The 15,725-nt window shown below is 54.8% G+C and overlaps 4 protein-coding genes across 4 annotated transcripts; all 4 read right to left on the reverse strand.

Annotated features, from left to right (window-relative positions):
• Positions 1-1,997: 1,997 nt before the first annotated feature.
• ColSpa_12036 (nephrocystin-3) lies at positions 1,998-4,106 on the reverse strand (the record flags this gene model as incomplete). Its single annotated transcript, XM_049278248.1, has 1 exon — positions 1,998-4,106. The coding sequence occupies one exon, from the start codon at positions 4,104-4,106 to the stop codon at positions 1,998-2,000; it is 2,109 nt and encodes a 702-aa protein (XP_049134205.1).
• Positions 4,107-5,613: 1,507 nt separating this feature from the next.
• ColSpa_12037 (protein SERAC1) lies at positions 5,614-6,556 on the reverse strand (the record flags this gene model as incomplete). The annotated part of the gene is made up of 2 exons (XM_049278249.1): positions 5,614-5,886; positions 5,936-6,556. The coding sequence occupies 2 exons, from the start codon at positions 6,554-6,556 to the stop codon at positions 5,614-5,616; spliced, it is 894 nt and encodes a 297-aa protein (XP_049134206.1).
• A 6,867-nt stretch (positions 6,557-13,423) lies between these two features.
• On the reverse strand, positions 13,424-13,846 carry ColSpa_12038 (uncharacterized protein; the record flags this gene model as incomplete). Its single annotated transcript, XM_049278250.1, has 1 exon — positions 13,424-13,846. The coding sequence occupies one exon, from the start codon at positions 13,844-13,846 to the stop codon at positions 13,424-13,426; it is 423 nt and encodes a 140-aa protein (XP_049134207.1).
• Positions 13,847-14,445: 599 nt separating this feature from the next.
• ColSpa_12039 (uncharacterized protein) lies at positions 14,446-15,444 on the reverse strand (the record flags this gene model as incomplete). The annotated part of the gene is made up of 1 exon (XM_049278251.1): positions 14,446-15,444. The coding sequence occupies one exon, from the start codon at positions 15,442-15,444 to the stop codon at positions 14,446-14,448; it is 999 nt and encodes a 332-aa protein (XP_049134208.1).
• Positions 15,445-15,725: the final 281 nt, after the last annotated feature.

Consider the following 15,725-nt stretch of genomic DNA (forward strand, 5'->3'; position numbering starts at 1 on the left):
GCCATTTCGGACCATCACAGGGCTCGCAGCAAGTTGTTGTTGGCCGTATCCCGCCGCTGCGGCAGGAGCATTTTCCGGCGCACCAGTTTCCGGCGCACTAGTTCACTTGCTGCCTCCCGTGCACAAACGTCAGTGCTCGAAGACCCCTACCAACCCAGGAATGATGGGATGCATGGTTGGGCGAAGCCTGGAAAGGGCCAGATCTCAAGCGTCGGAACTGGCGCAAAGAGGGCCTGTTTTCTCGGGTATTGGCGTCATGCCCCCCGATAGGCAAAGGTTGGGGCCAAAACAGCGCCAATCTCGTCGCAAGAGAGACGGACATTCTAGAACTCTTTGTAAAAGTGGAGACCCGGTATCTACTGCTGCGAATGCTAATACCGACAAGCAATCAGACACTCGCGAAGTTTGGCGCTGCAGCTTTGTGAAGTGCGTGCAATGTCTCTATGGTAAAAATCGTCGGCACCTTGTCGGCCGGCGGATGGCTTGCCTGCCTCGCCGCAAAAATCACAATAGGCTTCCCTACCTACAACACACATCGATCCTTATTGATCAATTGCGCGAGACTGGCGTTCTTTGCATCAGGCGTTGTGCTTGGCCAAAAGCCGTGGTTTCGTCAAAGGCAAGCTCCGTAGGCGGTCAGCAGTTTGACTGCTTCTTCGCTGTTGTTCCGATAGGCAAAGAACAGCGGACGCTGTCCCCACTCCCCTGGGATGTTTGGGCCAGCCCCGTGCTGAAGCAGAAGCTCGGCGCAGGCGAGGTTGTTGTATAGAATTGCAACCCCAAGAGGCGTGTGCATGAACGGTTCCGCCGGGGCTCCGTCGGTCATGCAATACCCGTCATTTTGCGAATCGATCATGGATAGACAACAGGACTTCACTGACGACCCGAAACCGTCTGGCCCAATGTCGAAGAGCCGCTGGAGGATGTCGTAACCCTCGGTTTCCGCAGACAAGTTCGGCAACCCAAAATCGCCTGCCAGGGTATGCAGGATCGTGTCTCCGATAGAGTCTCGTAGAAATAGGTTCGTAGAACTCGTGAGGGCATGCTGTAACGCTTGCGTCTTCCGCCCACAATCGAGCTGATGCTGGTGCCAAGCATCCGTTGACACCTCCCGTCTGAACAAGCGCTCTGGCGTACGCACTAGAACATGGAAGATGAAATCGTTCTACTAGGTATGTCAGAGTACATCCAGTGATGGGTCCTTGCAAGTGGTACCAAATCTGTCCTATCGGCTTCTTGTTGTTCTTGATACCCATGCCAATCTCCCGATGAGGCAAGTGTCAAGTCGGTAGTCTCACTACTGCCGTCGAGGGCTCTCCAAGCCGAGGGAGACTCGGATGGATCTGGATATTCGTATTCCAGGTAAGAGAGCTCGTCCGTTGGCACATCCCGTGTTGGTGTGACACCCCGCTCGGCGAGACTGTTGCCGCTGGAAGATGGCGTGTTCACGCCGGACGACCATGAATCAGAAGAGACAGTCGTCTCTTCAAAGTCCAAAGAATACGGATTGGAATCGATCAGCAAGTCCAATGAGTGTTGGTCCAGATGCTCCATTGCGTTAGGCGAAGCTGTCGTCCAGCTACGGGCGAAACGAATAGTCTTGACAAGACAACCTGTCAATCAAGTACGTTCCTGATGCTGGAGCAGAGCGAGAGAGCATTTCATCATGACAGCTTGATGTTTAAAAGTGTGTCCGTCGTCGAAGCGTTTATTCAGAAAGCAGCAAATGGCTCTCATATCCAGGGAGTCTCTCCAAAAGGACCTCTCACCCCATCAACCACCATCGGAAAACGCCACAACGCAATTCGCGTCCGGCAACGGAATTTGCGCGCTATACTGTACAGGACCTATCCTAAACCGGCTATCTTGCGGACCCAAAAACTTGTTTTGGCCCTGTTTGGCACACCCAGTCAGACTGGCAACAGTGCAGCCATGCAGTGAGAAGGATCGAAGCCAAATTTCGGGTAGTGTTATAAGTACATCCACAATGAAGTTGCCTAAAAAATTGTACATACACTCTGCTTGGTCCAAAGTGGAGTGGATGTAGTGGTTCCGAGCCTTGAGTAGAGGAGGCCTAGGTTGTTAACTGTGTCAAGTGTTGACGTGTGGTCTGGTCCCAATGCCTTCTCGTAGCCTTGAAGAGCCCGCTCGTACATCTCCTCGGCCTCCTTGAGTCGGCCTTGGATACTGTAGAGGAGGCCTAGGTTGTTAGCTGTGTGAAGTGTTGACGTGTGGTCTGGTCCCAGTGCCTTCTCTTTGCCGTGAAGAGCCCGCTGGTACATCGCCTCGGCCTCCTTGAGTCGGCCCTGGTCTGCGTAGAGGTTGCCTAGATTGTTGACCGTCGAGAGTGTAGACGTGTGGTATGGTCCTAGTGCCTTCTCTTTGCCGTGAAGAGCCCGCGCGTACATCGCCTCGGCCTCCTTGAGTCGGCCCTGGTCGGAGTAGAGAACACCCAGATTGTTGATTGTGTCGAGTGTTGACGTGTGATCTGGTCCCAATGCCTTCTCTTTGCCTTGAAGAGCTCGGTCGTACATCGCCTCGGCCTCTTTGAATCGGCCCTGACGATAATAGAGAAAGCCTAGGTTGTTAACTGTGGAGAGTGCTGACGCGTGGTCTGGTCCCAGTACCTTCTCGTAGCCTTGAAGAGCCCGCTCGTACATCTCCTCGGCCTCCTTGAGTCGGCCCTGGTCTGCGTAGAGGTTGCCTAGATTGTTGACCGTCGAGAGTGTTGACGTGTGGTATGGTCCTAGTGCCTTCTCTTTGCCGTGAAGAGCCCGCGCGTACATCGCCTCGGCCTCCTTGAGTCGGCCCTGGTCGGAGTAGAGAATACCCAGATTGTTGATTGTGTCGAGTGTTGACATGTGATGTAGTCCCAATGCCTTCTCGTAGCCTTGAAGAGCTCGGTCGTACATCTCCTCAGCCTCCTTGAGTCGACCCTGGCTTTTGCAGAGGAGGCCTAGGTTGTTGACCGTTGAGATTGTTGACGCGTGGTCTGGTCGCAGTGCCTTCTCGTAGCCTTGAAGAGCCCGCTCGTACATCTCCTCAGCCTTCTCTAGTCGGCTCTGACGATAGTAGAGAAAGCCTAGGTTGTTAACTGTGTCAAGTGTTGACGTGTGGTCTGGTCCCAGTGCCTTCTCGTAGCCTTGAAGAGCCCGCTCGTACATCTCCTCGGCCTCCTTGAGTCGGACTTGGATATTGTAGAGGAGGCCTAGGTTGTTGACCGTCGAGAGTGTAGACGTGTGGTATGGTCCTAGTGCCTTCTCTTTGCCGTGAAGAGCTCGGTCGTACATCTCCTCGGCCTCCTTGAGTCGGCCCTGGCGATAGTAGAGGTTGCCTAGATTGTTGATTGTGTCGAGTGTTGACGTGTGATGTGGTCCCAGTGCCTTCTCGTAGCCTTGAAGAGCTCGGTCGTACATCTCCTCAGCCTCCTTGAGTCGGACTTGGATATTGTAGAGGAGGCCTAGGTTGTTGACTGTTGAGAGTGTTGACGCGTGGTCTGGTCCCAATGCCTTCTCGTAGCCTTGAAGAGCCCGCTCGTACATCGTCTCGGCCTCCTTGAGTCGGCCCTGGCGATAGTAGAGGTTGCCTAGATTGTTGACCGTCGAGAGTGTTGACGTGTGGTCTGGTCCCAATGCCTTCTCGTAGCCTTGAAGAGCCCGCTCGTACATCTCCTCGGCCTCCTTGAGTCGGCCTTGGATACTGTAGAGGAGGCCTAGGTTGTTAACTGTGTGAAGTGTTGACGTGTGGTCTGGTCCCAATGCCTTCTCGTAGCCTTGAAGAGCCCGCTCGTACATCGTCTCGGCCTCCTTGAGTCGGCCCTGGTCGGAGTAGAGAATACCCAGATTGTTGATTGTGTTGAGTGTTGACATGTGATGTAGTCCCAATGCCTTCTCGTAGCCTTGAAGAGCTCGGTCGTACATCTCCTCAGCCTCCTTGAGTCGACCCTGGCTTTTGCAGAGGAGGCCTAGGTTGTTGATTGTGTCGAGTGTTGACGTGTGATCTGGTCCCAATGCCTTCTCTTTGCCTTGAAGAGCCCGCGCGTACATCGCCTCGGCCTTCCCGAGTTGGCCCTGGTCGTAGTAGAGGTTGCCTAGCCTATGCGACATCCATGTATCTTCTTCCTCCGCTGCATCTGTCGCTGTCCTTGTGGTACATCGGTCCGCGTGTTGTAAAAGTCGTCGTTGTACCATCCAATACTCTTGCTGCTCATTGCTTGGGATATGCAATGCTACACACCTCATCGCTGTCCGAGACATCTCCTCATCCACTCCCGTATTCAGCACATGTATCATCCACGCGTGGACGCATCCATGCACACTGTATCCCCTTGAGTCTTCTCCGGACTCCTTGTTAGGAGGGTCCGCCTCAACTAGTCCGTGTTCGCAAAGAACTCTCATCGCCGCGTGGAAGTTGATCTCGTCTTTTGTAATCTCTTGCAGCCAAATCGGCCCCCTCGGCCTTTCCTTCCGCAGAAGCTCATACCATAGATCCTCATTGTCGAAGTATGCCCACAGTTGAAGGAGCATAGCTGCGCCTCGACTTTGCTGCTGAATATTTCTGAATGAGATTTCCCACGTAGAATACAATGCTTGGTCGTAATCTAATAGTTGCGGGCTCTCTTTCTGTAAACGCAGCCATGATTCGTTATACAATTTGAGATACTTGGCACAGGTTGTCGATACTTGGTCAAGATAGGATCCGGCTGTCGAGAGGGCAAGCGGGAGACCGTCGAGTCGTCGCGCAAGCGTGCGAGCATCAGGGTCTGCTTATTACCTCAGTTCCTACTCTTACTCTTAGTTTGAGCAACTTACCTTGACTCAGATCGCTGCGGTTGGATGTTGATGTAAGTATTGCTAAGCTTTCATTGACGTCCCCTAACTTACTTAGTCGGATTAACTGCCCGAGTTTCACTGTAGAGGATCGGGTCGTAATGATGATGGCACCGTGGTCGGTTTTAGGAAGATATGGACGGATGTCGTACGCTTTTGCACCTGCTGCTTCGGCTTGGCTTGACTGGCCGGAGATAGTCGTATTCCCCTCCGCGATACATCTAACACTTTGATCCGTGCCTTGACGGCCACTGAATCTGACTTCATCGTAATTATCGTAGATAATAAGCCAGTGGTCGTTTCTCGGCTCGTCTAGCCATCGATTGACCGCTTCCGCAGTCTCATCGAGTTCTCGACTGGCCATGGCATTCTTTATATACGCCACAGCCGGGTGCTCGCGTAAGATTCGATGGGCTGCTTGTTGAAAGCTCTGCTTGAGTGATGTTTCGTCTCTTGCGTTAAGCCATAGTGTTGCTGAGTAGTCACTGCGATGCCGTTTTGTGTACTCTATCGACAACTGAGTTTTTCCCATGCCACCTAAACCGTACAACACGGCGGTGCGGCGCTCACCCGTCCGTTTCAGCGCCTCGTGCAGACGTTCGAGTTCATCGCCTCTACCAACAAATTGATTCACGCTGGTGACTCCCATTATGGCGGGGACAAGTGAAAATGCGGCAGCAGTTGAAATAACCATAGTGCGTGTGCAAACAACTTGAAAGACGATTCTATTAGCACATGAAGCGTTTCTTATAGCTGCGAAGAATCTTCTACCGTACACCCAGTTTCAAGCATGGCTGCCCTGTAACGCGGCTAAGCGTGCCTGCAGTCCCGTATCAACCATAGATTCCAACCCGATAGAAATAGAAACAGCATTTAACTCACTTCTCTGCAGTGCTTTCTTGTACATGTCCTTGATGTTGCTTCGTACACGCTTGAGGTTATCTTGGTCTAATTCAGCTCCGCCAAATTTGCACACCGTGCTGTGGTCGGCTTTTAGCTCAACCACGTTTTCGCGATCGCCTGGCATGCCCAGCCGGGCGCTCTCTCTTGGAACAACCTGCGGCAAAGTGTCAGCAGGCACTACAAATAGGCACAGAAGCGCTTACATTGTCAAAACATCCCCAGAAGGAGACAATGTTATAATGCAAAAGCTGATGCCTCCAGTGCTCATGCATAATATCCGAGAAGATACTCCCTTGCTTCAATACTTCCAGCACATCATCGCCTTTCTGAAATCCTGTCGCTATGGCAACCTTGGCAGCCAAACTTCCAAAATTCACCAGCTTCTCGTCGCCGCCGTTGTGTGGCGTTGCGAAAAAGGCTAACCCGCTGGTGGCGTCCTTGATTGACAAGTAGTTGGGATTGTGGTGTGCGTTGATAAGTGCTTGCTTGATCAACAGCCCGCCCATACTGTGTCCCAAGAAGAGTATCGGTCTGGATTCAGCATCTTCCCGCTCTAACCGTATATCCTCAAGAAGATCGTTGGCTTTGTCAACAAATGTACTTCGGTCTTTACCGTAAACGGCGGTAGCGTTGTACTGGTAGAGGAAAATCCTCGAGTCGGGAACATGCTGGGGAAGGTCATCGCGGAGCCAGATGCGTCCTGCGGGCCCTGATGGGGTTCGCCAAGTATCCCATGCATGATCGTCATCTTTCTTGCTTCGGGGGTTTAGGCCGTGAACGGCAACGATGCTATGAGAGTTAACCAGGTTAAGAGAAAGGGCCATACGGCATACTCAATCTTGACTTCCCCATCATCGGCCTGATTGTGGTCAGGATAGAGCTGTCGCAGAGGCTAGAACAGAAATTAGCAAAAGTCGTACTTCTGCCTGGTGGTTCTTACCATCGTGTACGCGTCTTGTCTTGTCACTGGTCGTGGTCGTGACGTTTCACCTGGATCAATATCGGCTCGAGTATGAGAGAGAGGATATTGATAGGAGAAACCATTGAGGAGATGAGGGGCTGTTGGCGTCAAAACCGGCGTGTGCGGCTGAGAAGCGCATCACTGGCAAGCATGTGGGAGACCTTCCCACAGGAGTGTCTCGGCCCGCGGCAAAGCCGAGACGGTGCCGCCCCGTATCCAGTACGGGCCATACGGTCGCGTCGTTCGAGTTTGCACCTTAAGCCGGCCGCAACGGCAGTCCCGTCTCTGAACCGACCGACATGCGCCTCCGTCCTCTCGAGCCACCGTGTCGTCTCCGCAGGTCTCAAGTGCAGGGGCTACTGCGCCGGCGATACCACGTCTTCTTAGGCGCCCCAGGTACGAACTGGGAGTGCATCAAATGTACCGGCCCCGAACAACCCACTCCTTCCGGGAAGCCACTCGGCCGGCCGTGGCTACGCCTTAACGACCCCGTTAGCCTTTTGCTCCGTCTGGAGACCTTCCCACAGGAGTGTCTCGGCCCCAGGCAAAGCCGAGACGGTGCCGCCCCGTATCCGGTACGGGCCATACGGTCGCGTCGTTCGAGTTTGCACCTTAAGCCGGCCGCAACGGCAGTCCCGTCTCTGAACCGACCGACATGCGCCTCCGTCCTCTCGAGCCACCGTGTCGTCTCCGCAGGTCTCAAGTGCAGGGGCTACTGCGCCGGCGGTACCACGTCTTCTTAGACGCCCCAGGTACGAACTGGGAGTGCATCAAATGTACCGGCGATACCGCGTCCAAGCGACGGCCCAGGTACGAACTGGGAACGCAGCTCCCCCGCTGCCTTCTGGTCACGACCACGGCGCTACGGCCCACCGGAAACCCCGGGCGCAACCCCAGGTCCAGCTTCCCGTTACCGCGACTCGTCTCCGACTCGCAGCCGACCATGTCTTGCAGATCAGAGGCGCAGAGCAGCCATCACGCCGGCACGACTACTCGCACTCTGTCTACTAACCCAACCCATGTCCGCCGTATGATGTTCGATCGCGGTGCGCTGTGTCCTCGGGATCGGTCCGGCCGCTTTTCCTGTGCTCGAAGCTTAACAAGTCTGCTGATACCATGTCAACCCGTCGGTCTTAACAACTTCCATTACGCTCGACCAGAGCACGTAGGCTTGTTCCGAGCCCTCGCCGGGAGACGCGCCGATGCCTCATGATGCTCGACTCGTCCGCCTCCCGAGCCCAGAGCCGGATGGGCCGGAGGGTGTCCTGTCTCTTCATCGACGTCAGCCAATGTCAAGTCGGATGGTTTTCTTACGCCAGTATCCCCCGTGTAGCATGTTGGCTTCGGAAATGGCGTGGATGGTGCGGCGATCGTTGATCGCGTAGTCCGTTTGTAGGTTCGAGAGTGCCGATGAAAATTTTCACAGCACCATCCAACCACGGTTTTTCGACCGCGCGCGACACACCGCGCCACACCCACCACTCCTACTGACACCGGACACCACGAGAAGGTCTGCCACATCGTCCTACTGCTTTTTCAAGCAGCATCCAGTGTGCTCACTGGAGGCTGACCATGTATGAAGTGCAGTATGTATTTTAAGTTGGTGAGATGGCTGGCTGGCTAAGTCAAAAGTTCAGCCACTTTGACAGTACCGCCTTCCACCTGACAAGTCACAATAGATCTTCATGTTTTAGTTACACTACTTCATGCCATGCATTACAGTACACTGTGGCTTGACTCAACCCGGTTGAGTCAAGCCACAACATATATACTGAAGGTGCTGGCTTGGGCAGAATGAATCTCCGATCAGGAATCCTACGGTCATGATTCGTAATATACAATAGAGCAAAACGTTGCGACGGAAGTAGTAGAGCCTGCATGGTGTCGGTCCCCCCGAGTACGCTTGTTACGAAGGAAGTAAAGAAATAGGCGGAATACCTCTTTGCTTTTTCCTATTTCGGTGACAATCACGTAACGAACAGGCAGGTCTTCATGTTCAGCGTTAAACCCTTCCTATGTGTCCCACGAGTAACTTCCCGTCAGAGCGCCAGAGTGACCACTCCTCATTGCTATGCATCATGTGGAGGACAAGCGGTCTAGGGGCTGCACACGCCTTCAATGAAGAATGACCTGCCCAAGATAACAGAGTGCAACCTTGCCACTACGCTTCCAGACCGAGGCTTGACCAAAGAGGCAGAGGCGATGTTGCGGCAGGAACTTGGGATGAACGTGCAATCCTTGGGCGAGAAGCACCCCAAACCACCGTGGCGAGGCACAGCCTTGGTTGTGGGCGTGGTTGGAGGATGCGCGGACGCAGATGGTGGTAAAAAGCCAATTTCGACGGCAAGATGGGCAATCACATTACGCGCCCGGGGACATGTTTTCCAGCGCGTCGCTGGCGAATCACAATGTTGACGTAGTAGCTGCCAACGTACTTGGACACGAAATGCGGAGCACCCGCTCCAATGATATGCATACACTTATGCGTTGTGAAAACTCCAGTGCGGTGCAAAGCTACGAAGTATCGTTGGTGAGTGGTTACCGCACCGTACTTCGGAGGGTTGTCAGATCGGTCCCGGGTGTGTAATCAATGCCGTGCACTAGTCACTGCATGCGTGAGGAAGCAAAAAGCCTCAGCACCCGACTCGACACGACGGGCGATCGTGTCCCGCCAGGTGAAGTCACCTAGAGAACGGCAAGAACGGGTTCGATAGGCGCATCGAGACTGGCCTCGAGGGACTCTTCAGGGAAGCTGCGCGCCGGAGGGTCGAGGACACGTGGGAGAGGGTCCGGTGCATCATGTACATGTAGGTGTAGAGGTGCTCATCAGTGCGATAACTGCATGCTAACGAGACGTTGAAGACGGCCCGTACATTGTAGTGAAAATTCGGGCAGCCGACTCTACCCTCGCCGCATCTGTGGGAGCCTACTACGAGCCGAATCCCAGAGAGCGCGTCGTCTGCCACGGCCAACTCCCCGACAACGCTCCGACGCCCGCGTTTATCCCAATTGAGACTAAGAGTGCCAATGCCGACGGCGCCCTGGGACCGTCGGAATAGATAACAACATCCCGCTTTGAGAACGTCCCCAGTCTGTCTGTAAATTCGAGGGCTAGTTCTTCCTTGGCCTTCCCAGGGTCGTATCCGACTTTCCGGAGCACTGTGTGCCAGTCCGCTAAGCGCTCCCAAGGTGGTAGTTCTAGCGGGTCTACGTATTCAGCATTGCCATCTACAAGCCTTGCCATTCGTCGTAGCCTAGAGTCTGGTCCTGGCCTGTCTCCAAGCCTCTTCCGGAGGGGATGTCGTTCGTCAAGGCGATGGATCCTCACAGAGGCTTTGTAGAGCTTTGCGTCTAATATCACCTCTGCCGGCGGCAGGGCAGCTTCGCGCTGTAGGGTCGGTACAGGCGTCGTTCTATACACTGGGAGTACAGCTCGGATGGCCTTGGCTTGCATAGTGTCAAGTTGGTGAAGCAGACCGTTGACCCCGTTCGACACAGTGTGTCCATTCTTGACCCAGTTCCTGCCGGGCCACCATGCCTCCGATGCGTAATACTGGATAGGTGATACGCAAGAGGTAACAGCACGACAAAGGAGGTGTGCCGGCGCGCCCCAGACGGTGTTCCCTAGTCCTCGCAGTCCGTTGACTACCCGGCATGCTTTGGCGCAGAGGTCTCTCACATGGTTCTTGCATGAGAGCCTTCGGTCGAAGTGGACGCCAAGCCATCGCAGAGAGGAATCTTGGTCAACAGCCTGAACTGTATGCTGCCGCCCGTCCAACATTGTGACAGTTATTGGCGGGTTTCCATCTTTGCGTCTCTTGGTGAAATGGATGAATTCCAACTTGTCGAGATCGAACATGATACCCCCCAGCGCGCCCCATCCTAGGGCCTCTTGCCCTTCTTTAGCTAGTAGGGCACAGTTGTCTTCTAGGGAGGTTGAGGATGCCAGGATGGCGATGTCGTCGGCATAGCCAAATCGAGCCCGCTTCCTTCCGGGACGAGCAGTGCCCAGCTTGAATAGAGGTTCGATGTAGAGCATGAAGAGGATGGGAGACACGGGTGAGCCCTGTGGTAACCCACACTCGAGGTCGAAGACGTCTCCCATCTCCCCGTCCAACCTAATTCTTGCTCTTCTCCCGATGACAAAGCTCGAAACCCATTTGACGAGGTTCTCCGGCCATCCTTGTTGGCGGAGGCGATGGACCAGCCGCCCTGGCAGCACGGCGTCGAAAGCCCCTTTCACGTCAAGTGTGAGCATGGAGGTGACAAGGCCCCTCTGCCAGGCGCACTCGATATCGTGGATGGCAGCAGCAGTGAGATCGCTACACGAGCGAAGAGGGAGGGCGCCGAACTGTTGGTCGTGCAGTACCTGGTGCTTGACTGGCTTGACTGTGATCCAGGCAAGCCTTCTTGCGACAAGTCTCTCCAAGCCTTTTCCAAGCACGGACAAGAGCGCAATTGGTCTATAAGAGCGCGGGAGCGCCCTGTCTCTCTTGCCCGGCTTAGGCAGGATGACTAGGATTGCTTCTTTGAAACAGGTGGGATGCCAGCCCTCGCGTATGCATCCGCTGTAGAGCGAGAAGACAATGTCCTCGATGACTGGCCATGCGGTCTTGAGAACGGCCGTCGTGATTCCATCGGACCCAGGGGTAGTGCTTCCCGCAGAGAGAACTGAAGTACGTATCTCGTTCTTTGTGATCTGTGGGAAAAGAAGTTTGGCCTGCGGGTGGGGTACTAGGGTCTCTGCTGGTATGTCCGCAGAGATGGCAGCATTTCTGAGAAGAACGCGGGCAAACAAGTCGCGCTTCTCTTTCGGTTGTGAGACGAGAGTGGATGGGTTGTCCTCATCTCGGAGTGGTGGGTTCTGGAAGGATCCTGTGGCTTTGTGCCACCCGACCATTTCAAATACGTCTTTGCCTGTGGAGGCTGCGGCGATCTTTCCTCTCCAGTAGGTCTCCTTGGAACGGCGAAGCTCACGGAGAAAGTCCTGTTTAAGGGTGTCCCCCTCCTCTCGCTCCCATGGGCAGTCTATTCCCAAAGCGCGGAGTCTCGCGACGGTTCCTCTTTTAGTCGTATAGGCTTGGTGTTTGCGCGTACAGGTTTCGTTCCAGTATGGCCTCCCTGGTCCTCTGCCAAGCGTGCGCCTTGTAGAAGCCGTAAGCGCTTCTCCAAGGCAATCTGTGAGCTGCTGCGCTAGGAGGTCCAACGCATATCAAATATGATGATGATGATGTATTTAACGTCCAGAGCAAAAAGGGACGTGCCGGGCGATGCCGACATGGTCTATGCATATCAAATAGACACCCCGTATCTACTCTGCTGGCAGTGAGAAAGCGTACCTGTTCTCACGGGATCGCGTGTCAGGGTGGCGTCAAGGGTATTGCGAGTCATGGCTTCGCCATAACCCCTTGTATTGCGGCGACGCGCCGCTCGCATAGCGGGATCTCTCTTTCCTCTTCTTCGCGTTTCGTCATGTATCTAGACTTAACCCTACGGGTCATCATAACCCATCCGCATCGTGCAGAGTCCCCTGGATCAATCCTCGGGCATCTTGGAACGCAAACACAACGCGCAGCTCGATAAACTCGAGAGACGTTTGCCACACGTGGTCCCACCGTGGATTCCACCATTTGTCTGCATCAATGAGTCCGCCGCGGACGCAATCAAGGAGCACGACGGCACCGAGCCGGAGGTGGTCCGCATCTACACCGATGGAAGCGGTATCAACGACCACATTGGCGCAGCGGCAGTAATAACTAACCCACCGGTGGACGACATTGGCTCGAAGCGGTTAGAATACATCGGTACATCCGTATCGTCCACGGTGTACGCAGCAGAGCTCAAGGGGCTAGCATTAGCGCTACAAATGATTCTCGATATACACAAATCGTCCAACCGCCCGGCAAATGCGCTACGTTCACCGACAAACAAGCCGCCATCCAAGCGCTACTGAAACCCAAGTGCCCATCAGGACAATACATTCTCATCGAAGCGATACGAGCACTCGAAGAGGTCCGTAGCCGAGGATGGGAGGTTCAATGTCGCTGGATCCCGGCGCACGTCGGTGTGCCAGGCAACGAGTTGGCGGACCAAGCAGCCAAAGAAGCTGCCGGCTTCAGCCCCAACGCAGACGCCCAAGCCGCACCACCACCGGAGCCGGAGCACCTACGGACCCTCACGGTAACCACGAAAATCATTGTCCGCCGGACGATGAAACACGAGTGGTATAAATGGCCCGGAATAAGTCCCAGGACGGCAGGGATCTTTACAAGCTCGGGGCGCGACCGGGAAAGTCGACACCGGACATACACAACGGGACACACAGAGCGTGACAGAACGAGTGTGCTAGATCGAGCGTGGCAGAACGAGCGTATCCTATCTTTCTCAAAGATTTCCACCTCAGCCGCTGCCCTCTTTATGTTCTGCGGGTGGATTAACAATAGTCCGTATGTCCCACTCCGTAGCCGGCGCTCCCCGGTGCTCCACCGGTACCCCTCCGGGTCATCTGACAGACGGCCAACTAAACCCAGTTGTAGTGTGCTGGTATTCGGGTATCATACACGTTCTTCGTAAAGTGTTATGCTTTCTACTTTCCTTGTCATCTACCAAGGCATTCTGACAGTCTCGGCGCCCGCGGTGGCGAATTATCGGGCTCATCGGGCCAGCCGATGCCGAGAGCTGCTGCTGGGGCAGCGTTTGGACCACCCCGATGCTAAGGATTACCTCTGCATCAGGGCCGGCCACCTTGTTGCAACGGGCGTAGCGGACGCCGGGCAGGAGGGTGCCCCCCGAGCTTGAGGGCGAGGACGTGGATTACTGGCTGGGTGCTGCCAGCCCGCTCGTTATGCGCACCCTTAAGATGAGGCACGCGGAGGAGCTGCTTAGCGGCGTGTAGAAGCCGTAGCCAAGCTAGGATGTTTTGCGCGGCATCATCCGCCGCAGCGGTGACGTGGATTTGAAGACCGCCTCGCTTGTTTGGTGTCGCCGGCGTAACGACCCTGTACTTGTCGACGCGGGCCAAGCTGGATTCGATCGCAGCTGCCGGAAAGGCCGATACAACTACAACATCCGCCCTCAGCGCAACGACCACCACCGTCACAATCACTGCCACCTCCGCGGTACCCTGTGAACCAGCGCTTACGGTCGTCGCCATCGCTGTGGTGTCTTTGCCGACTTCCACGCCTAACACTTCCTTGTTGCCCTTATGGCAGGAGGCCGCCTACTCGTAGGACCAGATCGGTATACAACCGTGAACGGTGACCGCCAGATCGCTTAGGTCGATCAACGAATTGCTGACCGGGCGCAGGCGCATCGTCAATGGCGGCGGCAGTGTATCGGTTCGGGAAGTGGTCGTAGGCGGCCTTGCTGAGGACGCCGTCGCGGGCACTGCGGTAGGCGACGATCGGGGCGGGGCCTTGCTGCGACGGAAGGCGGGACATTGATCTGACGACTCATCGTCTTAGCCCGCACAACGAGGGCCATGCTGTAAGCCATCTGGCGATCTGCAATGTCAAGAGATGCTGCGCAATACTGAACTTCGCGTGTCTAGAAAACGGAAAGTGCACAAATACGTCGTGAAGAAAAGCAGCTGTCTGGCAATGAAGTCGCCGATGAACAGTGAGTGCCTTTTGAGCTGGTCGTCTGTGAATACTTCCCCTGGGTAGCCTAAGAGGTGGTAGAGAGCGGCGGGGTTGCTGTCGAGCGATGTATTACTGACTCCATCGACCATCGACATACGTCGGTAAGTCAAGATTAAGGTTCCCGTGAGCTCGTGAATGCATGTGTCTCGCTATCGCTAACTGTCGCCTCAGTCTCAGACTTCGGTACCTCGGGCTGGGATCCGGGTGCTACAGGCACGTGCTCGGGCTCTTGAGAATGGCGTATTCGGAGTCGTCGCGAGGAAGGGGTTGAGCGGGTCCCCCATCCGAGACGGGCATTGGTCAAGTCTTCTGAAGAGGCGCTTTTGGGACTTTGGCGGCCTCCGTTATCGTGAATGTGTAACTTTCCATCTCTGGCGTCGGTCGGACGCAGCTCAAGTCTCTGTCGGCGTGTACTAGGGATCGATTCCTCGTCGGGGAGGAAAATTTGCGAGCGTTTGATAGGTTTCGAGGGGGACTGCGTTGCTAATTGGCGTGCCCTTTCCCTAAACTTGTCAAATTTATCTTCGTTCAAGCCAAGTATGTCCTCCAGCTTTTCCACAACAATATCGGGGCGGTCAAGGAATGTTTCGTCGTCGCCACTGTCATCTTCTGAAGGATAGTCTGCAGTTCTGAGTCGGACATCGTAGAAGACAGCGAGATACGCCAACATCGACCGGTGCCGATCCGTTCGAGGGTCCCTCAAGGAATAAAACTCGTTCGCGTTTCGGGGAAATTGTGAAAGTTCGGGTTCGAGGATGCCTTGTTCAGGGCGATACACAACGACAGGGCGGATTGGGAGAGATGGATTCTTTAAGGCGTTGTTCCGCATGTAGGCATGGGATTGACGGATCTGGGCTTCAAGACGCTGGGTCTGGGCCTTGACGTCGTCCTTAAATTCTCTAAGCTCTTGCTTGACGAGGCCGACTTCTTCCTTGACGAGGCCGATATCGTTTTTGAGCTCCTGCCGCACGAGGTCGATAGAGCATCGAACGGACGTGAACTCGGCGTTCAGCTGCTGGTCCTGGGAATTGCGCAAGTCGATGTAATCGTCGCGCGAGAGTAACTGACGATGCTTCTCGTGAGGCCAAGAGGGAGGAGAGGGTGATGCCATGACGACAGTGGTAGTGGAAACAACCATGTGTTCATTGGAGATTCTCGGTTGTGGCGTTGTGTTAACTGATGCTTGATAGTCTAGGCAAACATCTGGGGGAGGGAAGCCAGTACTTATGGGACCAACCCAACGACGGGCGGGACAAAGAGAGGCATTGATTGGCTTGCAGTTACGGAAGACCGACCCTACATGAACAAATCAAGTGCACGGTCTTAATGAGTCAGCGCAAGCCCACTGGCCAATCAAGTGATACTAGTCAATTGGGTCCGGAACCGGCGCGT

This window comes from Colletotrichum spaethianum, assembly GCF_022836535.1.
Source record: "Colletotrichum spaethianum MAFF 239500 DNA, contig55, whole genome shotgun sequence".
In the NCBI taxonomy this organism is placed as follows: domain Eukaryota; kingdom Fungi; phylum Ascomycota; class Sordariomycetes; order Glomerellales; family Glomerellaceae; genus Colletotrichum; species Colletotrichum spaethianum.